Source organism: Protopterus annectens, chromosome 3.part1 (genome assembly GCF_019279795.1).
Source record: "Protopterus annectens isolate FY-2018-M chromosome 3.part1, PAN1.0, whole genome shotgun sequence".
Classification (NCBI taxonomy): Eukaryota; Metazoa; Chordata; order Ceratodontiformes; family Protopteridae; genus Protopterus; species Protopterus annectens.
Window position 1 is genome coordinate 443,941,529 of NC_056732.1, and position 19,781 is coordinate 443,961,309.

The window sequence follows — 19,781 nt, forward strand, 5'->3', positions numbered from 1 at the left end:
AACCCATTACCAATTCTCTGCACTGCCCTTTGGCTTATCTACGGCGCCCAGGGTCTTCACAAAATGCCTGGCACCAGTAATTGCATACTGCAGACAAAGAGGAATTCAAATATACCCATACCTGGACGACTGCCTTATTCAAGCAGAAAGCAAGAACATTCTTTTAAAACATCTGGCATTTGTCAAACACCTTCTAAGTTGCCTAGGGTACACAGTAAACGAAAAGAAATCAAAACTAGTGCCCTCACAATACATAATATTCCTGGGTGCCAGCTTGAATACAACGGCCCAGACTGCTTATCTCACGCCAAACAAGCAACAACAGCTGACTCAATACTTCAAAATAATGGCAACAAAGACCCAACTCCCTGCAAGAAAAATTCTGCAGGCCTTGGGATTCATGGCATCTTGCATACTACTAATACCATTTGCAAAACTGCATATGAGGAAATTGCAATGGTACCTGAAAAGCGTATGGACTCAGCACAGCCACAGCTTGGAAACAATGATACCACTCATTCTCTGCCTTCAACAGGACTTTCTATGGTGGGCACAGGCATGTCACCTCAACAAGGGTCAGCCTTTCATCTTACCCACAGCCAGGCAAACTATGACAACAGATGCATCAGACTATGCCTGGGGAGCACACATGGCAGGACAGTGCATTCAGGGCAAATGGACTACAGATCAAAGGCATCTGCACATCAATCAAAAAGAAATGCTAGCAGTACAAAATGCCCTAACAGCTTTCAAGGACCTCTTACATCCAGGACAACTAATAATAAAGACGGGCAATACCACAGTAATGTGGTACATAAACAAGCAAGGGGGCACACATTCCTACCCTCTATGCAGGCAAGCAATGACCTTGTGGAACACAGCACTGTCTAACCAAGTTCAACTACAAGCACAATTCCTGCCAGGAAAGAAAAACACATTGGCAGATGACCTAAGCAGAAACATCATGGATCCCCACAAATGGAAACTAAATCCACAAGTATTTGCAATGATAACTCAAAAATGGGGACGCCCAGTCATAGATCTGTTTGCCAACCCCCAAAACTACCAACTTCAAAAATTTTGCACAAGGACATTCCACCCACAAGCTTGGAAAGTGGACGCCCTCTCATTCAGTTGGAAAACATTAACAGTGTATGCCTTTCCTCCACTGCCTCTTCTAGCAAAGGTACTGCTGAAAGTCAGATAAGAGAGACCACAAATGATACTCATTGCACCAGACTGGCCACGCCAGCACTGGTATCCAATTCTAAGGAACATGGCCCACGGCCCACCATGGATTTTACCACAAATTCCTCACCTGCTCACCCAGCGAGACAATCAGATTCTACACAGCCAGCTCAAGACTTTAAACCTGGCTGCATGGCAAATTACCTAAACAACCAGCCACATCTCTATCCAAAGCTGTTATGGATGTCATTCTGGAGGCCAGGAGGCCCAGCACCAGGAAAACCTATTCAGACAAATGGAAAAGATTTTTCACCTGGAACCAGGCTAAAGGCCAAAATCCCCTTGATCCAAACATTCCTCAGATTCTACAATATTTAACTGAGATGTTGCACAAAGGACTTTCCTTTTCATCTATTAAGATCCATGCCTCAGCAATTTCAGCTCATTACAACACGGATCCTCCTTTATTTTCACATCCACTCCTAAGACAGTACCTCAGAGGGGCTAAGAACATAAGCCCGCCCAGGAGAGCACCATCACCTCCTTGGGATCTCAACTTTGTTCTGGAAAAGCTTACACTGCCACCCTTTGAACCAGCTTTTTCAGCTGATTTAAAATTTCTTTCATGGATAACTGCCCTGCTACTAGCAATAACTTCAGCTAGAAGAGTCTCAGAGCTACAGGCACTAGTGGCAGTGGAGCCTTTCCTCATTTTTCATCAAGACCGAGTCTCTCTACGAACTAACCATTCCTTTATGCCAAAGGTGGTATCCAGTGTGGCCCTAAACCAAACCATTCATTTGCCCACCTTTTTCCCAAATCCCCAGAACAAAGGAGAAAGACTCCTGCACTCTTTGGAAATTCACAGGCAATTACGTTACTACTTGGATAAAACTAAGGCTTTCAGAAAATCTGACCAGCTCTTGGTAGCGTATGCTGCAGGATCACAAGGAAAAGCTATCTCAAAACAGACCATTTCAAAATAGATAGGACATTGCATATGTTTCTGCTACACGCATCATGGGAAACCGGTACCTGCTAACATTAGGTCCCACTCCACCAGGGCTACAGCTACATCAGCAGCCTTTCTCAGGGGGGTGCCAACCAAGGATATTCTAGAAGCTGCAACTTGGAGTTCAGTGCACACCTTCACCAAACGCTATCACTTACCTCTATATTGTAAGACTAGAGCTGGTTTTGCCACTGCAGTTTTGCAGGGCCTACTAGCTTCTTCTAACCCTTAGCTTTGGGATTCAACCCAAGCGTGATGACTGCAGCAGGGTAACACGATGAACATAGTACAGTTTTGTACCTACCATAAATGTAAATGTTCGAGTGTTCACCCTGCTGCAGTCCAGGTTACCCTCCCTCCATCCCCTCTGATCTAGCTGGACTTATCTATACCATTCTATCCTATACAACCTCTGTGGTGTATTTGCTTGTGCCTGAAGGTATTGTTTTATTTTTATATGTACATCTTTATATAGCAATATATATACATTGCCTACCTATTGGGGGCACCTCACATCTGGGGCAAGAAAAACTGAAGAAAATGGCATTGGATGCCTCTTATATACCCCTGGCGCTCTGACGTCAGGGAAGAAGCGACAGCAACCAACGCCGGACCAAGACTTTGGAACTCAGGCCGACTGCGGGACCGCCTGACGGCAGGATAACTCGTGTGATGACTGCAGCAGGGTGAACACTCGAACAGCTACATTTATGGTAGGTACAAAACTGTACTTTTTACTCCTCCCTCTCTCTTCCTCTTCTCAGTTACACTATACTCTAGTTGTTTTGTAGCATATCTAGGTTGAGGACATTTATAAGGCTATGTCTTGTGTTAAACAGAAAATTTAGAGGTATAGATGTGCATAAGCTGAAGTTTTCATATTTTAAATAGTTTCAGTCACTGATTTTGGAGCCAGTTTGAAAAGACATTGCGACAAACCTTAGCATTTCTTCATTAATATGAGTTAGTTGAAAAAGCAGTTTGTACTGTATTGAACTAAACTTATGTTTAGCCACAAATATTGGTTCTGTGGTATAGAGGAACAAAGTCCTGACTGTGATCCAGATGATCTGGTTTCAGTTAGTGACCTGGGTGCTGGTGAAGCCAGCTGGCAAGGAAAATGAATGATGTGGTGGGGTCCAATCTTCTGTCCTTAAGGGAGGTTTGGGATGTGTATTATAGCAGCATCCTGCTTACAGTCTGTCATGGAGGGTGCAAAAACAGGCATCTTCAAAAAAAAAAAAAAAAAAAAAAGGGATGATGCCGTGGGAGTAGCATGTTTTTTAGAAGCTGATGACCAGTTGTTGCACTGCCTCATTGCATTACAAGTACATGCAGGGAAACATTAAGGCTTAAAAGGAAAAACTCTCGGATGGCTACCTGAATAATAGCCATGTCGCTTCTATGCTGTCACCCCATAAAGGGTTACAAATGGGTAGTAGTTACCACAGTGGTGGCTTCAAGCTTGGCAAGCAAAGAGAAGGAAAAAATGACCAAGAAAAAATTGTTATCCCTCTGAGCAAATAATAAAAAAAAGTCCCTGCATCAGTGGCATAGAATAACTATGGCCTAGGTGACCCAGGTTCATTTATCAGGCTGGACAAGGAAGAAGATACGTAACATTGTATTAGATCCCTAGTGGAAGCCAAGGACTCATAGCTGGGGAGTGTTGCATTGTAGAGGCTCAGGGATAAGGCACATATGGAGGCATAGCCAAAGCACCACAGAGCCCATTGAATGCCAGTTCCTGAGGACAGGATAAGTGTGTGCAAGGCAGTGAGGTAATGGATGAAAAACACTCCCTGGAAGCAGTGTGATGCTGCCTCACGTTTCTCAAACTCCTGTTCCACCATGGACATGGTCAAGATTAGCCCAGGTGAAGTTAAAGTAGGTCCAGTAGACCTGGTTCTTCATCTTCACCCTTTATTTGTCATGATACAGTCAGGTGCACTAGAATTTATGGCAGAGGAGATGATGTCTGCAGATAAGCTGGCTAACCGTGTTTTTGGAAGCTTTGATTCAATTAGTGACCCAAGAACCAAGGAACCAACTGGTGAGAAAGTTTGCAGGTATCATCCTTTGTACATGATCACAGAAAAGATTGTGTATTCTGTGTTGATTTTTAGGAGAAGCTGCAGAGATGAGAGCTCCCATTTCATGAACCCACCAACTAAAAACAAACAAAAAAAAGTGTACGTGCTTAACAGGCTGAAAGCCTAGCTAGAGTGGTTACATTTCATTTTGAGCGAGTTGTAATGGGTAAAGGTACAACAGATAGGAAGCTTGGGGCTGGTGTAGCCACTACTGTGGCACTAACACAGTAAGAGGAGTAAAATGTGTAATAGAAAAACTAAATTGTTTCTCATCTGTCTTCCAAGGTATATGTGCCCAACTTCCAAAGTTTACTTTCTCTTCCGTATTTTGGTTACTCTTCACTTTGTAACACCTATGTGTTTTATTTCCCTTTCTAGTCATGTCTTTCAGAACTGTGTATACTATCTCATTTGTGGCTTATCACCTTAGTATCTGTGGAATCCCCTCTACCACACACTGCACTCCAACATATTATTTGTACTTACCACTGCCGTTTCACATTGCATAGCATTGTTCAGCTTAGAGGTAATTATTGCCCCCCAAATCTTTTCCTTTTTCTTCCAGCTTAGCATCACCCCACTAAGGAGTTTTGTTTTCTTTGGATCTTCCCTGCAACTTTGATATTCTTGAATCATTTTGCATTAAATCCTAACTGCCTCCTTTCTGCCCATAATAAAAGCCTCTGCAAACCTCTCTGGGACTGCCCTTCTCAGTCCATGGCTAGTACTTCAGTATTCCTGTCTTTAGTTTCTAAGTTTATGTTGCTCTCCAGCTATTTTGTATTATCTGACGTGATGATATGCAAAATAAAAACGGTCATCACCAACCTCCAGTAGTGTGATACCATTCTAGTTATGTTCTGCCAGTGTTCAGCAGGCAGCACAAGGAACTCTTTAAGGCTATTTACACAATTCCAGTTACTTTCGAGCAAATGTTTATCCCTGACAGCTCCTAGGGAAGGTATTTCCTGGACTTTGAGTCTTATCTCCTCAAAGTACTAAATTCCGTCTCCACGTGTTCCCTAATCTGTTTCCTGTTTGTCCTTGTCTGTACAATGCTGTACCTTTCCTAGAAATCCTTTGGTTGCTGTATTTGTAACCTACAGAAGTGAAAAAAAACATTTCATAGTTCTACCACACCATGAAAAGCACAGAATATCAAACTACTGCAGCCACAGAGGTAGCACAGGTTAAAAAAACACTTTAATATCTCTAGCACCTTGGCCAGAACAGCCTTCAAGGAGTAAAATTCATTTCAGCAAATCACCACATTAAGTAGTATTTAAAAAAAATTAAATTATAATTAACACCTTAATTGATTAAGTACTTCCAGTTACACTGATTATTTAACCCTTCTGGAGCCAGGGTCTTAAACTTCAAGATGTACATAGCTTTAACAGATGTTCTTCATTCCACATTGCTGCAGTCCTAACTATTGGGTAGTCCGCTGTCCAGTCGGCCCGAATACCAAAGTATATGGCTGACGTCGGTCAGGGCGCATTAGACTGACGTCAGTATGTCAGGGTACTAATGCGCATGACCGACGTCATATCCTCAGTCTTTTTTGCCGCATGGTCCGATGCAGAAGCAATTTTGCGAGTGCAGGTTGGCGTTCTGAAAGTTTCTGAAGTCAGAGTTTCAGACCGAATCAAAGTTGGCTAAGTACCCGTTGGGAATATTTTGTTTTTTCTTGCCTCAGTATTTAACCGGATGTCAGAAAAAGTGAATAACTGTATTTCTTGTGGGAAACAGATACCTCATAGGGATTACCATACTTTGTGTATACCTTGTTTAGGGCCTGAGCACGACGTTGTTGGATGCCGCTCTTGTGCTAGATTTAACAAACGCACTATTAAGAGAAGGTTAGACTGTGCCAGGTTAGTGTTTGGGAAGCGTTGTAATTATAAAATGCCGCCGGATGCTCCGGCGCTTCGCTAAAACGCAAAGATAAAGCAGCAAAGCCTAGGGTGGAGGAACCGACAGTCCCAGACGCCGGTTCTTTGGAAGGCTCAGTGGAGCCGGAGGTTTTGCCAGGTGTCTCTTTGGAGTCTCAGGGAGAGACTTTACTGTTACAGGATGTCTCCTCTCAGGAAGTAGGCCAGGCTGGGGGGCTTCTCAGGTGGCTGTTCTTCCCTCTCTTCCTAAGGTGGTTAGAGCCTCCCCTTCAGTTTCCAAGGCTTCTTTGAGGGGCAGGCCAAGTTTAGCTTCTGTGGGGGTTTCTCCTAGTGCTTCAGGATCTTTGCCTAAGAAACATATGCTTAAAATGGCAGAGGATTTGATTACTATGATTAGGGGTTCTATGCCCCCTCCTGATAAGAGGCCTAGGGTGGAACCTGAGTTTGAGAGTTTTGAGCAATGCTCGGAGGCTTCGGAGTCTTCGGCTGAAGACTTGCAGGAGTACCCTCCTTATTCTGATTCTGATGTGGATGATTCTACTCCTTCTGCTTCTCCTCCTGAGGATTTTTCATTTTCAGAGACTCTGCATTCCATGAGGGAGCATTTTAAATGGGAAGGTCAAGATTTCTCTGATTCCAGAAAAAGGCTTAGGGAATTCTTGTTTTTACCCCAGCATAGGCCTGTTTTGAATGTGGTGGAAGATGTTTTTGCAGAGGCTTCCCTGAATCCTGATTCTTTGCCTCCTGCCCCAGTTAAACCGGATAGGTATTATAGGGTGCCTGAAGCTCATAAGTATCTTTTTAAGAGTCCTAGGGCAGACCCAGAAACTGTCTCTCAGGGGCCTAAAGGTGTGAAGGCCTCAGTTGTTAAAAATCCTGTCCCTCCTGATAAAGAGGCAAGGGCTTTGGATAGATGGGGAAAGAAAGTGTATACTTCTTCCACTTTAGCCATGAGGGCGTTGAATTGTCAGTTTCACATGTTAAAATATCAGAATTATCTTCTTTCACAGTTGAAATCTAAGGTGGATGCTCTGGCTGAAGGTATTGAGTGTAAAGAGTTGCAGGATTTAGTTCATGTGTCTGAACAGGTGGGTAAACATTCCTTGCAGTGTGGTTTTGATGCTGTGCAGGCCTCCTCCAGGGTGGCTGCCACTGGTTCTGTTCTTCGTAGGCACGCCTGGCTGAGAGATCAGAATTTAGCTGAGCATGTTAAGACAAGGATTTTGGATGCTCCTTTACAGTCTGATGTGTTGTTTGGTTCACCTGTGGAAGCAGTTTTGAAGAAAATGGAGGACAAGGCTAAGTCTATGCAAACTGTTAAAGATTTTTGCAGGTGCAGCCTCCGAAGTTTAGTAGAAATTGGCCTACTAAGGGATGGACTTATCCTGCTTATGATTCCCAGTCTAGGGGTAGGTCTAGACGTGGTAGGGGCAGAGCTCAGGGTTCTTTTAGGCCTAGGACAGGGAGTTCCCCTGCTCAGACTTCTGGTGAGGGCAGGGGTCAGTCCTTTCGTAAGCAGACCCAATGACCTGCCTTTTCAGCTGCCAGTACGTTCTCGCCTGGCAGCACCTTTGGGAGGAAGGCTGTCTCTTTTCAAAGAAAATTGGGATTTAATTACCCAAGACAGATGGGTTCTGGATATTATTCACCACGGTTACAGGTTTTATTTCCATTCCTTGCCTCCTTTCAAAGGCATGCCAGACATTCCTCCTCTTCAAAGAACAGAGGCGCACAAGCAAATTTCTCTGTTGCTCCAAATAGGGGCCATTCAGTCAGTTCCTGTGCCAGAAAGGGGCCTAGGATTTTATTCTCGCCTGTTCCTAGTACCAAAGAAGGGGAACACGTGGAGACCAATTCTGGATTTATCTATCCTCAACACTTATCTGGACATTCCCAAGTTCAAAATGTTGATGTTACAACAGCTTTTACCTCTGCTGGGCAAAGATCACTGGATGGTAACTTTAGATCTCAAGGAAGCTTACCTTCATGTGCCGATAAGACTAAGTTGCAGGAAGTATCTGCGTTTTCGAGCTGGAAATTCTCATTATCAGTTCTCTGCATTGCCCTTTGGCTTATCTACTGCGCCCAGAGTATTCACAAAGGTTCTGGCTCCAGTGATAGCTTACTTCAGGCTAAAAGGAATCCAAATCTATCCTTACTTGGACGACTGCCTGATTCTGGCTCAAGAAAAAGAAGATCTTCTACAGCATCTGGAATATGTCATAGCAGTGCTAAGATGCCTAGGGTATTCTGTGAACGAAATAAAGTCCAGTCTAGTACCCTCTCAAGACATGTGCTTTCTGGGTGTGAGACTGAATACAGCAGCCCAGATGGCCTTTTTAACCCCGGACAAACAAAAGAATCTTTCCAGTTACTTCCATCATTTATCTCTTCAGTCCGGGCTGACTGCAAGGACAGTCCTTCAAGCCTTAGGGTTCATGGCATCTTGTATTCTGGTGCTTCCCAATGCCAAACTGCATATGAGGAAGCTACAATGGTATCTCAAAAATCTGTGGACACAGCACTGCCAGGATTTGGACACTGTCATTCAAATAATACCTTGCATTCAAAAGGAATTTTTGTGGTGGGCTCAGGAATGTCACCTAAACAAGGGACTCTCTGTGACCCGGCCAGAGGCAAGTCAGATTCTAACGACAGATGCCTCAGATATTGCTTGGGGAGCTCATCTAAATGGAAAATGGATGCAAGACAAGTGGCCTGCCAGACTACTGCATCTACATATCAACGTGAAAGAGATGTTAGCAGTTCAGTTTGCATTAATTGCTTTCAAGGAGTTACTTCTTCCAGGGCAGGTGTTGATTCTAACAGACAACACAACTGTCATGTGGTACATCAACAAGCAAGGGGGAACACATTCTTACCCATTGTGCAGACAAGCAATGATTTTATGGGAGACTGCGCTCAGTCTGCAACTAACTCTTCATGCAAGGTTTCTGCCGGGAGCACAGAACTCCTTAGCAGATGTATTAAGCAGACAAATCATGGATCCCCACGAGTGGAAACTGGATCTTCATGTATTTCAAAAATTGACAGTGTCATGGGGAACTCCAGACATAGATCTGTTCGCTTCTCCACTAAACCACCAGCTGCCAAAGTTTTGCACGAAGGGATTTCATCACACAGCTTGGAAAGTGGATGCTCTTTCTTTCAGTTGGAAAAATCTTCATGTGTATGCCTTTCCACCTCTGCCTCTTCTTCCAAAGGTGCTTCTAAAGGTCAGACAAGACAAGCCAAGGATGATTTTAATAGCTCCAGATTGGCCTCGGCAGCACTGGTACCCATTACTGAGGAGTCTGGTAAGGAAGCCTCCATGGCCTTTACCCTTGATTCCACACCTGTTGTCTCAGAGGGACGGTCATCTGCTCAATGTCAAGCTTCACTCTCTACATCTAACAGCCTGGCATATTCTGTTTTGAAAGACAGCAGGTCTCAGCTTCCTCAACAAGTTTTAAATGTGATTATGGAAGCCAGAAGACCTAGTACAAGGAAAGTGTACGCAGAAAAATGGAAGAGATTTTTGTTTTGGAGTGCAGCAAACGATTTGGAGATTACTGAGCCAAATTTGAGTGTGGCTCTTCAATATCTTACTGAGTTACTGGACAAAGGTTTGTCTTTCTCTTCCATTAAGATTCATGCTGCAGCAATTTCAGCTCACTATGATTGTGACCCACCATTGTTTTCGCATCCTTTGTTCAAGCAATTTCTTAGAGGGGCAAAGAATATAAGACCCCACGTAGAGCTCCTACTCCTGCTTGGGATCTCAATTTTGTGTTGGAGAAGCTTACTCTACAACCTTTTGAGCCTCGGCTACTGCTGAATTGAAATACTTGTCATGGAAGACTGCTTTTTGTTGGCCATTACTTCTGCAAGAAGGGTTTCTGAGTTGCAGGCCCTTATGGCAGTGGAGCCTTTTGATTTTTCATAAGGATAGGGTATCTTTACGCACTAATCCTTCCTTTATGCCTAAGGTGGTTTCTAGTGTGGCTTTAAACCAAACTATTCATTTGCCTACCTTTTATGCAGATCCCCAAAATAAAGGGGAAAAGATTTTGCACACTTTAGATGTACACAGGCTATTGCGTTATTATTTGAGCAGGACTAAGGATTTTAGGCAGTCTCAGCAGTTGTTTGTTTCTTTTGCTTTGAGTTCAAAGGGCAAGCCTGTGTCAAAACAAACTATTTCTAGGTGGATTGGGTGTTGCATTACATTTTGTTATTCCCATCATGGCAAGGAGATTCCAGCTGGGATTAGGCCTCATTCCACTAGGGCTACTGCCACTTCCACAGCATTTCTAAGGCGGGTGGCAACTAAGGATATTTTGGCGGCAGCTACTTGGAGTTCAGTGCATACTTTCTCTAAGCATTACCACCTTCCTCTCTACTCTAAGTCTAGGGCTGGTTTTGCCACAGCTATTTTGCAAGGCATGTTATCAGCTCCTGCTTCCTTATGATTTGCCAGCCTCCCTTACCTCTGCTTTGGGATTCTACCCAATAGTTAGGACTGCAGCAATGTGGAATGAAGAACATAGTACAGTTTTGTACCTACCATAAATGTAGATGTTCGAGGATCCACATTGCTGCAGTCCAATTTACCCTCCCTCCTTCCCCTCTGTGTTTAGGGGTGGTTGTGTAGGTGAGGTTATATTTTGCTAATTGTGTATATATTGTATATATATATTTTTTGGTGCAGGTATTTTGGGAGTTTTGGTTTTTGGCCTTATCTTTTCAGGGTCTTCTGACATCTGGGGCAAGAAAAGACTGAGGATATGACGTCGGTCATGCGCATTAGTACCCTGACGTACTGACGTCAGTCTAATGCGCCCTGACCGACGTCAGCCATATACTTTGGTATTCGGGCCGACTGGACAGCGGACTACCCAATAGTTAGGACTGCAGCAATGTGGATCCTCGAACATCTACATTTATGGTAGGTACAAAACTGTACTTTGTCAGTTCCCCTATATGTAACGCAAGCTACTCTAGAACACAACCCCTGAGTACTGCAGCATTACTTCCATGAAGGCTCTCCAGACTGACTCTTAATATCTTTAACATGTTCTTGAAACCTGATTTTAAAAGCCCTCTGGCTTTCTTCAATATGAAACAAATCACAAGGGCAACATAAAGCATAAACAATTCTTTCAGTATTACAACTAAAATATTGTATATGACTAAAGTTGAGCCCATTCATTTTAGAAAAATTGTTTACTACATGATTGCATACTGAACATTTTCCACAACTGTACGTGCCATACTTAACCTTCACTTGCCCCTGAATATTTATTGTCGGAAAAACAAATTTTGTGTGAACTAAAAAAATCTGCTAAACTACGACCATTCTTAAAAGAAGCACAGGGATAAGGTTTAAGCATTATTATCTAAATCTTTGCCTTTCAGTAAAAGTGGCCAATAATACTTTAAAAGTGACTATTTGTTCACTCAAAACATTATATATAGTTACAAAATGAATATCCCTATTATTCTATAGTCTTTATTTCCATCATGGTAATACATATTTCTATTACTGCCCCCACGGTACTCACTGTCAGTTAACTGGGATCCATTTATTTTTCCTCTAACATTAACCGTGTCATTTCTTCTTGCAGAAAAAGTTTAGCAGATTTTTCAGTCCACACAAAATTTGTTTTTCCAAAAGTAAATATTCGAGGGCAAGTTAAGGTTAAGTACGGCATATACATTTGTGGAAAATGTTCAGTATGCAGTCAAGTGGTAAATAATTATTCTAAAATTAATGGGATGAATTTTAGTCGTATACAATATTTTAGTTGTAATACTGAAAGAATTGTTTATGCTTTGTTCCCTTTGTGATTTGTTTTATATTGGGGAAAGCCAGAGGGGTTTTAAAATCAGGTTTCAAGAACATGTTAGAAATATTAAAAGGGTCAGTTTGGAAAGCCCCCCGGGTTTACATTTTAAGCAGTTTCATGGAAGTAATGTTGAAGTACTCGGGGGTTGTGTTCTGTTACATATAGGGGAACTGACAACTGTTAAACTTCAAGATGTACATAGCTTTAATACCCTGGCTCCAGAGGGGTTAAATAATGAGTGTAACTGGAAGTATTTAATCAATTAAAGTGTTAATTATGTATTCATTTTTTAATACTATTTACTGTGGTGGTTTGTTGAAATGAACTGTACTCCTTGAAGGCCATTTGGTAGTTCTGCCTTATCCTGAAGCATCTTTAAATTACTTCTGCTGTCTTCCAGTGAATTAATTATCTACGTATTCTTCTGATGTTCCCCACTTATCTGAAATACTCCTGTTGCCGATCCCTGCATCTGCTTATTAAGGGTCACTTTAGCCTTTTGCCTGAGCTTTGTTAGCTTTCTCATTTGTCAGCCCTACTGTTTAACCTTAGGCTTTCCACTGTTAGTTGACAGCGTTTACTCCTCTGTCTTGCTCTGCTCATTGCTGTTGCTCTTATTCTCCTGATTAAGTATATAATTTCCTGTAATCATTCTGATCTTAAAGCAGTTGTACAGCTCTTCTGGTGCTTTTATTTCTTGCTACTGGTCCTTTTGTATTTTTTGTCACTGCTTCCCAGTCTGCTCAACTGTAATGATAACATCTATGTTACAACAGAGTCATCCTTCATTACTGTAGAAATTGTAAATCACATTCTGATGAAGACTTCTGGGTAAACTTGTACAGCTGCATGTATTTACTTGATTTTATGTTATGCTGATTAAATGTTATTTCTGAAGCGCTACCACAATGCTTTTAAATGCCTAAGTATTACTGTAATTTTCTTTAGGTGCAACGTTTGGTAAAAACAATCACCAGAGTGTTCCTGGAAGTCCGATACACAAACCTCAGTGGTGTTGCCAGTGCAAGGTTGTCATCTTGGGCAGTGGTGTACGGAAATCCATCAAAGATTTGCCTTCCTTTAAACAGGTACTTTTCTTACAAGTGTAGAGTTATAGAATTTGCAGAGAAAAGTGTCAGTAAAATGAATAAACATTGGCCATACTTTCTTAGTCTACTAGTGATATTTTGTTTTAGTAAAGATTTAGAAGTAGTTGCGTAGTCCTTTATGAGACTTTTTTTTTGAGAGCTGTTTGATACTATTATTACATTGAACCTATGTTGATGCTCCTTTTTCCTGGTGTAAGCTTTTATTTCCTCTCCATACTGTAACCTTTAATCTCTTATTCTTCATGACATCTAGACTCCTTGGAAGACAGCTGCCTAACCATAACTGGCTAAGATTGATAAGATCTAGTTAACATCTTTCTTCAGGGTGTCCGCCATATATAACTTGAATGACCTAGATGCTTCAGTAGTAATAATTTGACATAAATAATGCTAAAAAACTGTATAGCAGTAAAAGTGTTGCATTTCCTCATGGGGTAGCTTTACCCTGTTGCTATAAATACCATTAGAACCATTATTGGAATTGTCATTTAATTAACTATTTTATGAAATCTGAAAAAGTGACTGCGGTGGTGGTGCTGCGGTAGCTTTGTCGCCTCATAGTTAGACGTTGCACGTTCGATTCTCAGTTAGAGCATCTTCTGTGTGTCGACATGCATGAATGGGCGTTCCTTCATTGAAGGTTGTGCGTTAGACTTGGCAAGCCAGCACGTAAAAATCTACTGCCGATCATTAGCAGACCAGAGTTCCACTGTGGCGACCCCTAACCTGGAAAAGCCGAAATACAGTTTTTGTATAAAATCTGAAAAAGTCATGCATTTGTAATAATTATGGTTTTCCTGTCAAGATCTTAATTTTTTACCAACTGTGCTTAAGTTTTCCTTGACATTTGTTTATACAGATGTGTACTACTGTTGCATACAGATGGAGATGCATGTGTTTTTATATATATATTTATAAATGTGCCTGTGTGTGTGTGTATATGATATGTATGTATAAATGTGTATATATGTACGTATGTGTGTATATGTATATATATATGTGTGTTTGTGTGTATGTATATATATATATATATATATATATATATATATATATATATATATATATAAAATATGTGTGTGTATGTATACTTTTGAAGGCCTGTGATTTTTTTTTTACTTTTTAAGTTTTTGTAGATAAATTCAGGCCAGTAAAGCTAATCCCCACTGTGTTCATGCATGTTTTGGCCTTTTTAGTGACCTCATCAGCACAGCATAAGTGGATTGTTTGGCTATACTTTAGAATCCACTTCAAATCAAGCCTGATGTCCATAAACATTAAAGTGCACATGTACACAATTGTTATTAACTTCTAGTTACTGTTCTTTCTTAAGTAAATTATTTCATTATTTTAATGTGTCTGTTCTGTCTTGTTTATTTTGTATGTGTACCATGCTTTACTTTCTAATTTGTTAAATGTGTATGTACAGTTTCATACATTAGTCTCACTTGTCTGCAGAGTTCAGACTTTAATACAAAGAAAACCTGTTTATATGCCTCATCCATGCTTCCCTGTCAGAGAGTCATGTCTCAGTAAAACTAGGAGAATATGTACCAGCTCAGCATAAGAGAGAGGGATCTCCATACATAAGTTATTTTAGTGTAGTAGGAGCCTTCATTGTTATATGCAGGCAGATCAAAAATTCACTTTTTTCCCATTTTGAAAAATCTAGGAAAAGCTAGACTTTCCATAGAGTGAATCCTTAAACCTCTTGGTGACATGGGATATATGCAAATTACCCTTTAAAGGACATCAGGTGTTTCAGCTGAATGGCACTTCTGAATGTCCATGTCTTTTTCTTTTAAGTCTATTTATGGACAAATTTAGGGCAATAAAGCCAAACCCCACTAGCTGTGGACATGCATGTTTCTGCCTGCTTATGGCATTATCAGAGCAGCATAAGTGGAATGTTTGGGCTAACATTTGGAAATGCAGAGTTGTTGTACCCAACTGGTATCCATAAACCTTATGGTGACTGCAAAATATCCCAACTAACAAACTAAAAGCACGAGTAAAAATATCACACAGAAAAAGCAATTGGCTAACAGCTAGTGCGGTTTGGCTTCATTGTCCTGAATTTGTCCATAAATACAGTGCAATGAAAAAGTATTTGCCACCTTCCTGATTTCTTATTTTTTTGGGTGTTTGTCACACTTAAATGTTTCGGATCATCAAACAAATTTAAATATTAGACAAATATTAGACAAAGATAACCCAAATAAACACAAAATGCAGTTTTTAAGTGATTTTATTTATTAAGGAAAAAAAAAACTATCCAAACCTACATGGCCCTATGTGAAAAAGAGAAAGTAATTGACATCTATCAGTCTGGAAAAGGTTACAAAGGCATTTCTAAAGCTTTGGGACTCCAGCGAACCATGGTGAGAGCCATTATCCACAAATGGAAAAAACATGGAACAGTGGTGAACCTTCCCAGGAGTGGCCGGCCTACAAAAATTACCCCAAGAGCGCAGCGACGACTCATCCAAGAGGTCACAAAAGAACCCAGAACAACATCTAAAGAACTGCAGGCCTCACTTGCCTTGGTTAAGGTCAGTGTTCATGACTCAACCATAAGAAAGAGACTGGGCAAAAATGGCATGCATGGCAGAGTTCCAAGCCGAAAACCACTGCTGACCAAAAATAACATAAAGGCTCATCTCACTTTTGCCAAAAAACATCTTGAGGATCCCTAAGACTTTTGGGAAAATATTCTCTGGACTGAAGAAACAAAAGATGAACTTTCTGGGAGGTGTACATTGGGCATAAAAGTAACACAGCATTTCAGAAAAAGAACATCATGCCAGCAGTCAAACATGGTGGTGGTAGTGTGATGGTCTGGGGTTGCTTTGCTGCTTCTGGACCTGGACGACTTGCTGTGATTGATGGAACCATAAATTCTGCTCTCTACCAAAAAATCCTGAAGGAGAATGTCCAGCCATCAGTTCGTGACCTCAAGCTGAAGCGCACTTGGGTTCTGCAGCAGGACAATGATCCAAAACACACCAGCAAGTCCACCTCTGAATGGTTTAAAAAAAATAAAATGAAGTTTTTGGAGTGGCCAAGTCAAAGTTCGGACTTCAATCCAATTGAGATGCTGTGGCATGACATTAAAAAGGCGGTTCATGCTCGGAAACCCTCCGATATGGCTGAATTAAAACAATTCTGCCAAGAAGAGTGGGCCAGGATTCCTCAGCAGCATTGTGAAAGACTCATTGCCAGTTATCGCAAACATTTGATTGCAGTTGTTGCCGCTAAGGGTGGCACAACCAATTATTAGGTTTAGGGGGCAATTACTTTTTCACATAGGGCCATGTAGGTTTGGATAGTTCTTTTTCCTTAATAAATAAAATCATCATTTAAAAACTGCATTTTGTGTTTACTTGGGTTACTTTTAGGTCAGCAGGAGAGCAAAGGTGAGGAAAGATAACCCAGGTGTTAAGATGTACTGTTACAGTGACTATATCTGAATGGTCTGCTGTAGTAGTAGGTATATTTAAATTTTACTTTCTCACTTGTTTCTTCAGTTTGAAGTTTGAAACAACAAGCCTAGTCACTCCTTCTGCTTCTTTCTTTTCTGAAAATACATATGCACCTTACCTCTATGGACGTTTCCTTTTTCACAGTGAAGGGAGGTTATTGGAAAGCAAGCCATGATAAGAAAGTGTATACTTCAAAAGCTAGCAGTTGAGGCCAATGAATGTTAAGTTTGTATGCTGATACTGGAATAAAATTATATGATGATGTCATTTTCATGCATCCCTCAACTGCTGGGTCTCTGATCTGACTCGGCCGCTTTTTCCAGATCCTCAGATCCAACTCTCAAGCACCACCGTTTACCCGCAGTGCCCCACTAACCTTATATACCTTAGATCTTGTTCACCGCCATATCGCTTCAGACACGGATCCATTCTTTGTCTCGAGCAATCAGGTGTTTTCTCCTAAACGCAGTGAGTTTTTACTCTACTCCTCAATTTAGATTATCTTTTGAGTTTGCTCATCTGTCCTCCCTTACTTTCTGGGGTTTCTTGGTTTCTATCCACCAGGCAATTACTTCTTTCTTCTGCCTTATCTCTGGCATTACTTTGAGTACCCTTGTTGGTACCTTTGCCTTCCTTTCATCTTCTTTTTCTACCCATTAGAAGGTATTTCTTAGTACTATTCTTGGTAATTTACTGCTTCAAAAAAAAAAATCCTATCTATATTCTCTTTCTGATATTTTTTGGTCAACTTCAAGCTTAGTATTTCTGTCCATAATGATAGACAAGCCAACTGGATTCAAAAAATGCATTTTCTGTGCGTACAAGATTCCCATCTGTTATGTCCACAGGGAATGCATTTATTGCTTGGGCACTGCTCACTTGGATACTGACTGATCTATTTGTGAAGATTTCAACACCAGAGCCATTCGTGACAGAAGGAGTACACATTAGTTTTGAAGTGCCTTTTTCCTTCTACCTCCTCTTCTTCTTTTTGAACTGAAGCTGAAATCTCTTCCAGGAGCTCTGACAAAGGAAAGCCTGATTTGCCTTCTAAAGACAAAGATACCAGAAAAAAGGTCTTTGAACCAATCTCCTACTTTGGCGCCAACCTCCGAGTCACCATTAAAAATTGAAAAAAGTCACATCTGACTTGTCGGATTCTACTTCCTTGAAAGCAGAATCACCTTGGATCCTATTGCTTCGATACTCACTGGACAGGGGAGAACTGTGCTTCTCATGGATGGACCCTATTCCAGCATAGGGGTAGTCCCTGGGATACATACCTGTCTCTCCAGCAGGTCCTTTTTATTGTCACAAGCAAGGTTTATGTCTGTAGAATGGGTAATCTGGTGCTGTTTGTTTTGTAGATATAAGGAGGTCCATCAAAGTGGGGTCTGACAATGCCAGGCCTAGATCTCCCCTCAAAAGCTTGTGGAAGACAGAATACAGGGATAGCCCCTTGAGGTGCTGTGCATAGGACATGTTACTTATGCCCTGTATTCTTTTAGTGAGGAACGTCTGTGGACGTTCCAATTGTTGGATATGCCTGGTTAGGTACATACCAAAGGGGACATTGTACTCCATGACAGGTCTGATGAATAACGAATGCAATGGAGCAATGACTTCCTTGGTCTTAGATGCCATACCTTTGTTTATAAGTTGCACAACATAGAATGATTTCCTCAGTACTGTCGGCATGTGATGGTCAAAGGTGAGATTACTGCCTGTGTGTCCCCAAGTCCCTAACTACTGGGTCAGCTCTTACAGGCATTTTGTCAATATGATAATTAACTGGGGTGAATGACTTCCTGAAGGCTACTATTATGCATTTCTTGGCATTTAGTTTTGGTCCAAGGCTCTGGCACCAGCTGTTTGTCTGTGTCATCCCTTCCTGGAGAACATTGTGTCAGTGGGTGATTCAGTGACAGCTTGTAATTTGCAATCATCTGCAAATTTAGTTAGCCAGAGGTCATTGACATTGGCCTTGACTTCAGAGAAGTAAATGCCAAAAAGGAGCGATCCCAGGACTGATCCCTGAGGGACTCCACTTGTGACTGACTTTGTATAGGTGGACTCCCAATTCTAACTTCCTGGGTCTTGTCTGTGCACCAACTGGCTATCAACCGGGGTGATGTAAGGGTTTTTACCTAATATCTTAAGTTTGTCAACAATGCCCGAATGGGGGATTGTGTCAGATGTCTTGGCCAGTTCAAGGTACACACTGTGAACCATTTTGAAGTCCACCAGGTTGAGTAGGTATGACCTGCCCTTAATGTAACCAAATTGGGTTGGGTTCAGTGTCTGGAGGTTTCCTATGTCATTGATCATGTCCGTGATAATAATTTCCATGGCTTTGCATGTGAGACTAGTGAAACTTACGGGTCTGTAATTTCCAGGGTCTTTAGATTGCCTACATTTGTGCAGAGGGATGGCTGTTGCTGTTCTCCATTCATGAGGCACAAAGACTGTTTGGAAGCTACAGTTAAATAGCAATTTCAGAAGGCCTGATAGATCATTTATCATGCTATTTAGAAGGCATCCTGGTATATTATCAGAGCCCATTGACGCAGTCTTCTTGGCATTAGAGAGCATTAGGGACCTGTTCCCCACTGACAGCGGGGGTGTTGTATTTGATATTATTTCCTGAGGGAAGGTTGATGGAGAGAAAGGGGTAAAGTTGGAGCTTGTCAGTCAGTAGGTCTGCAGTATCTTCTGGCTCAGTATAGATGGCTCAATTTACAGTGAGCTGTGCACACAACTGTGTATTGCCTTTGAGGTTGCGGACATAGCTAAAGAATGCCTTGTGGTTGTTCTTGGCCTGGGAGGCCAAATTTATCTCATATTTGGCTTTGGTAGATTTTATTTGTTCTATGAGTTGTTTAGTTTGATGAGAGTGCTTCTGTCCTGCTGGATGCTGCACCTCCTAATTTTTGCCATGATTTTCTTCCTTCTGTTATACAGCCTATTGATGATGTGATTCCACCAAGGTGACATGTTTTTTGAGTTAGTTCTGTACAGCTGCTTTTATGCAGCTATTAACATGCTTATATAGGGTCTCTTTGAACAGTTCTGAGTGGTCAACAATGTTCTCATGGTTTGTGGAGACCTGAAATTTTGCCAGGTTATCACCTGATATTAGGAAGTTAGCCTTAGAGT

The 19,781-nt window shown here is 41.5% G+C and overlaps 1 protein-coding gene across 1 annotated transcript in view; it reads left to right on the forward strand.

The window, feature by feature from the left end:
* Positions 1-19,781, forward strand: part of KMT2C (lysine methyltransferase 2C) — a gene marked incomplete in the record, with an annotated part of 4,117,755 nt that overhangs the window by 3,561,954 nt on the left and 536,020 nt on the right. Inside the window, 1 exon segment of the mRNA XM_044066891.1 lies at positions 12,986-13,125. Within this exon segment, the coding sequence (XP_043922826.1) occupies positions 12,986-13,125 (140 nt within the window).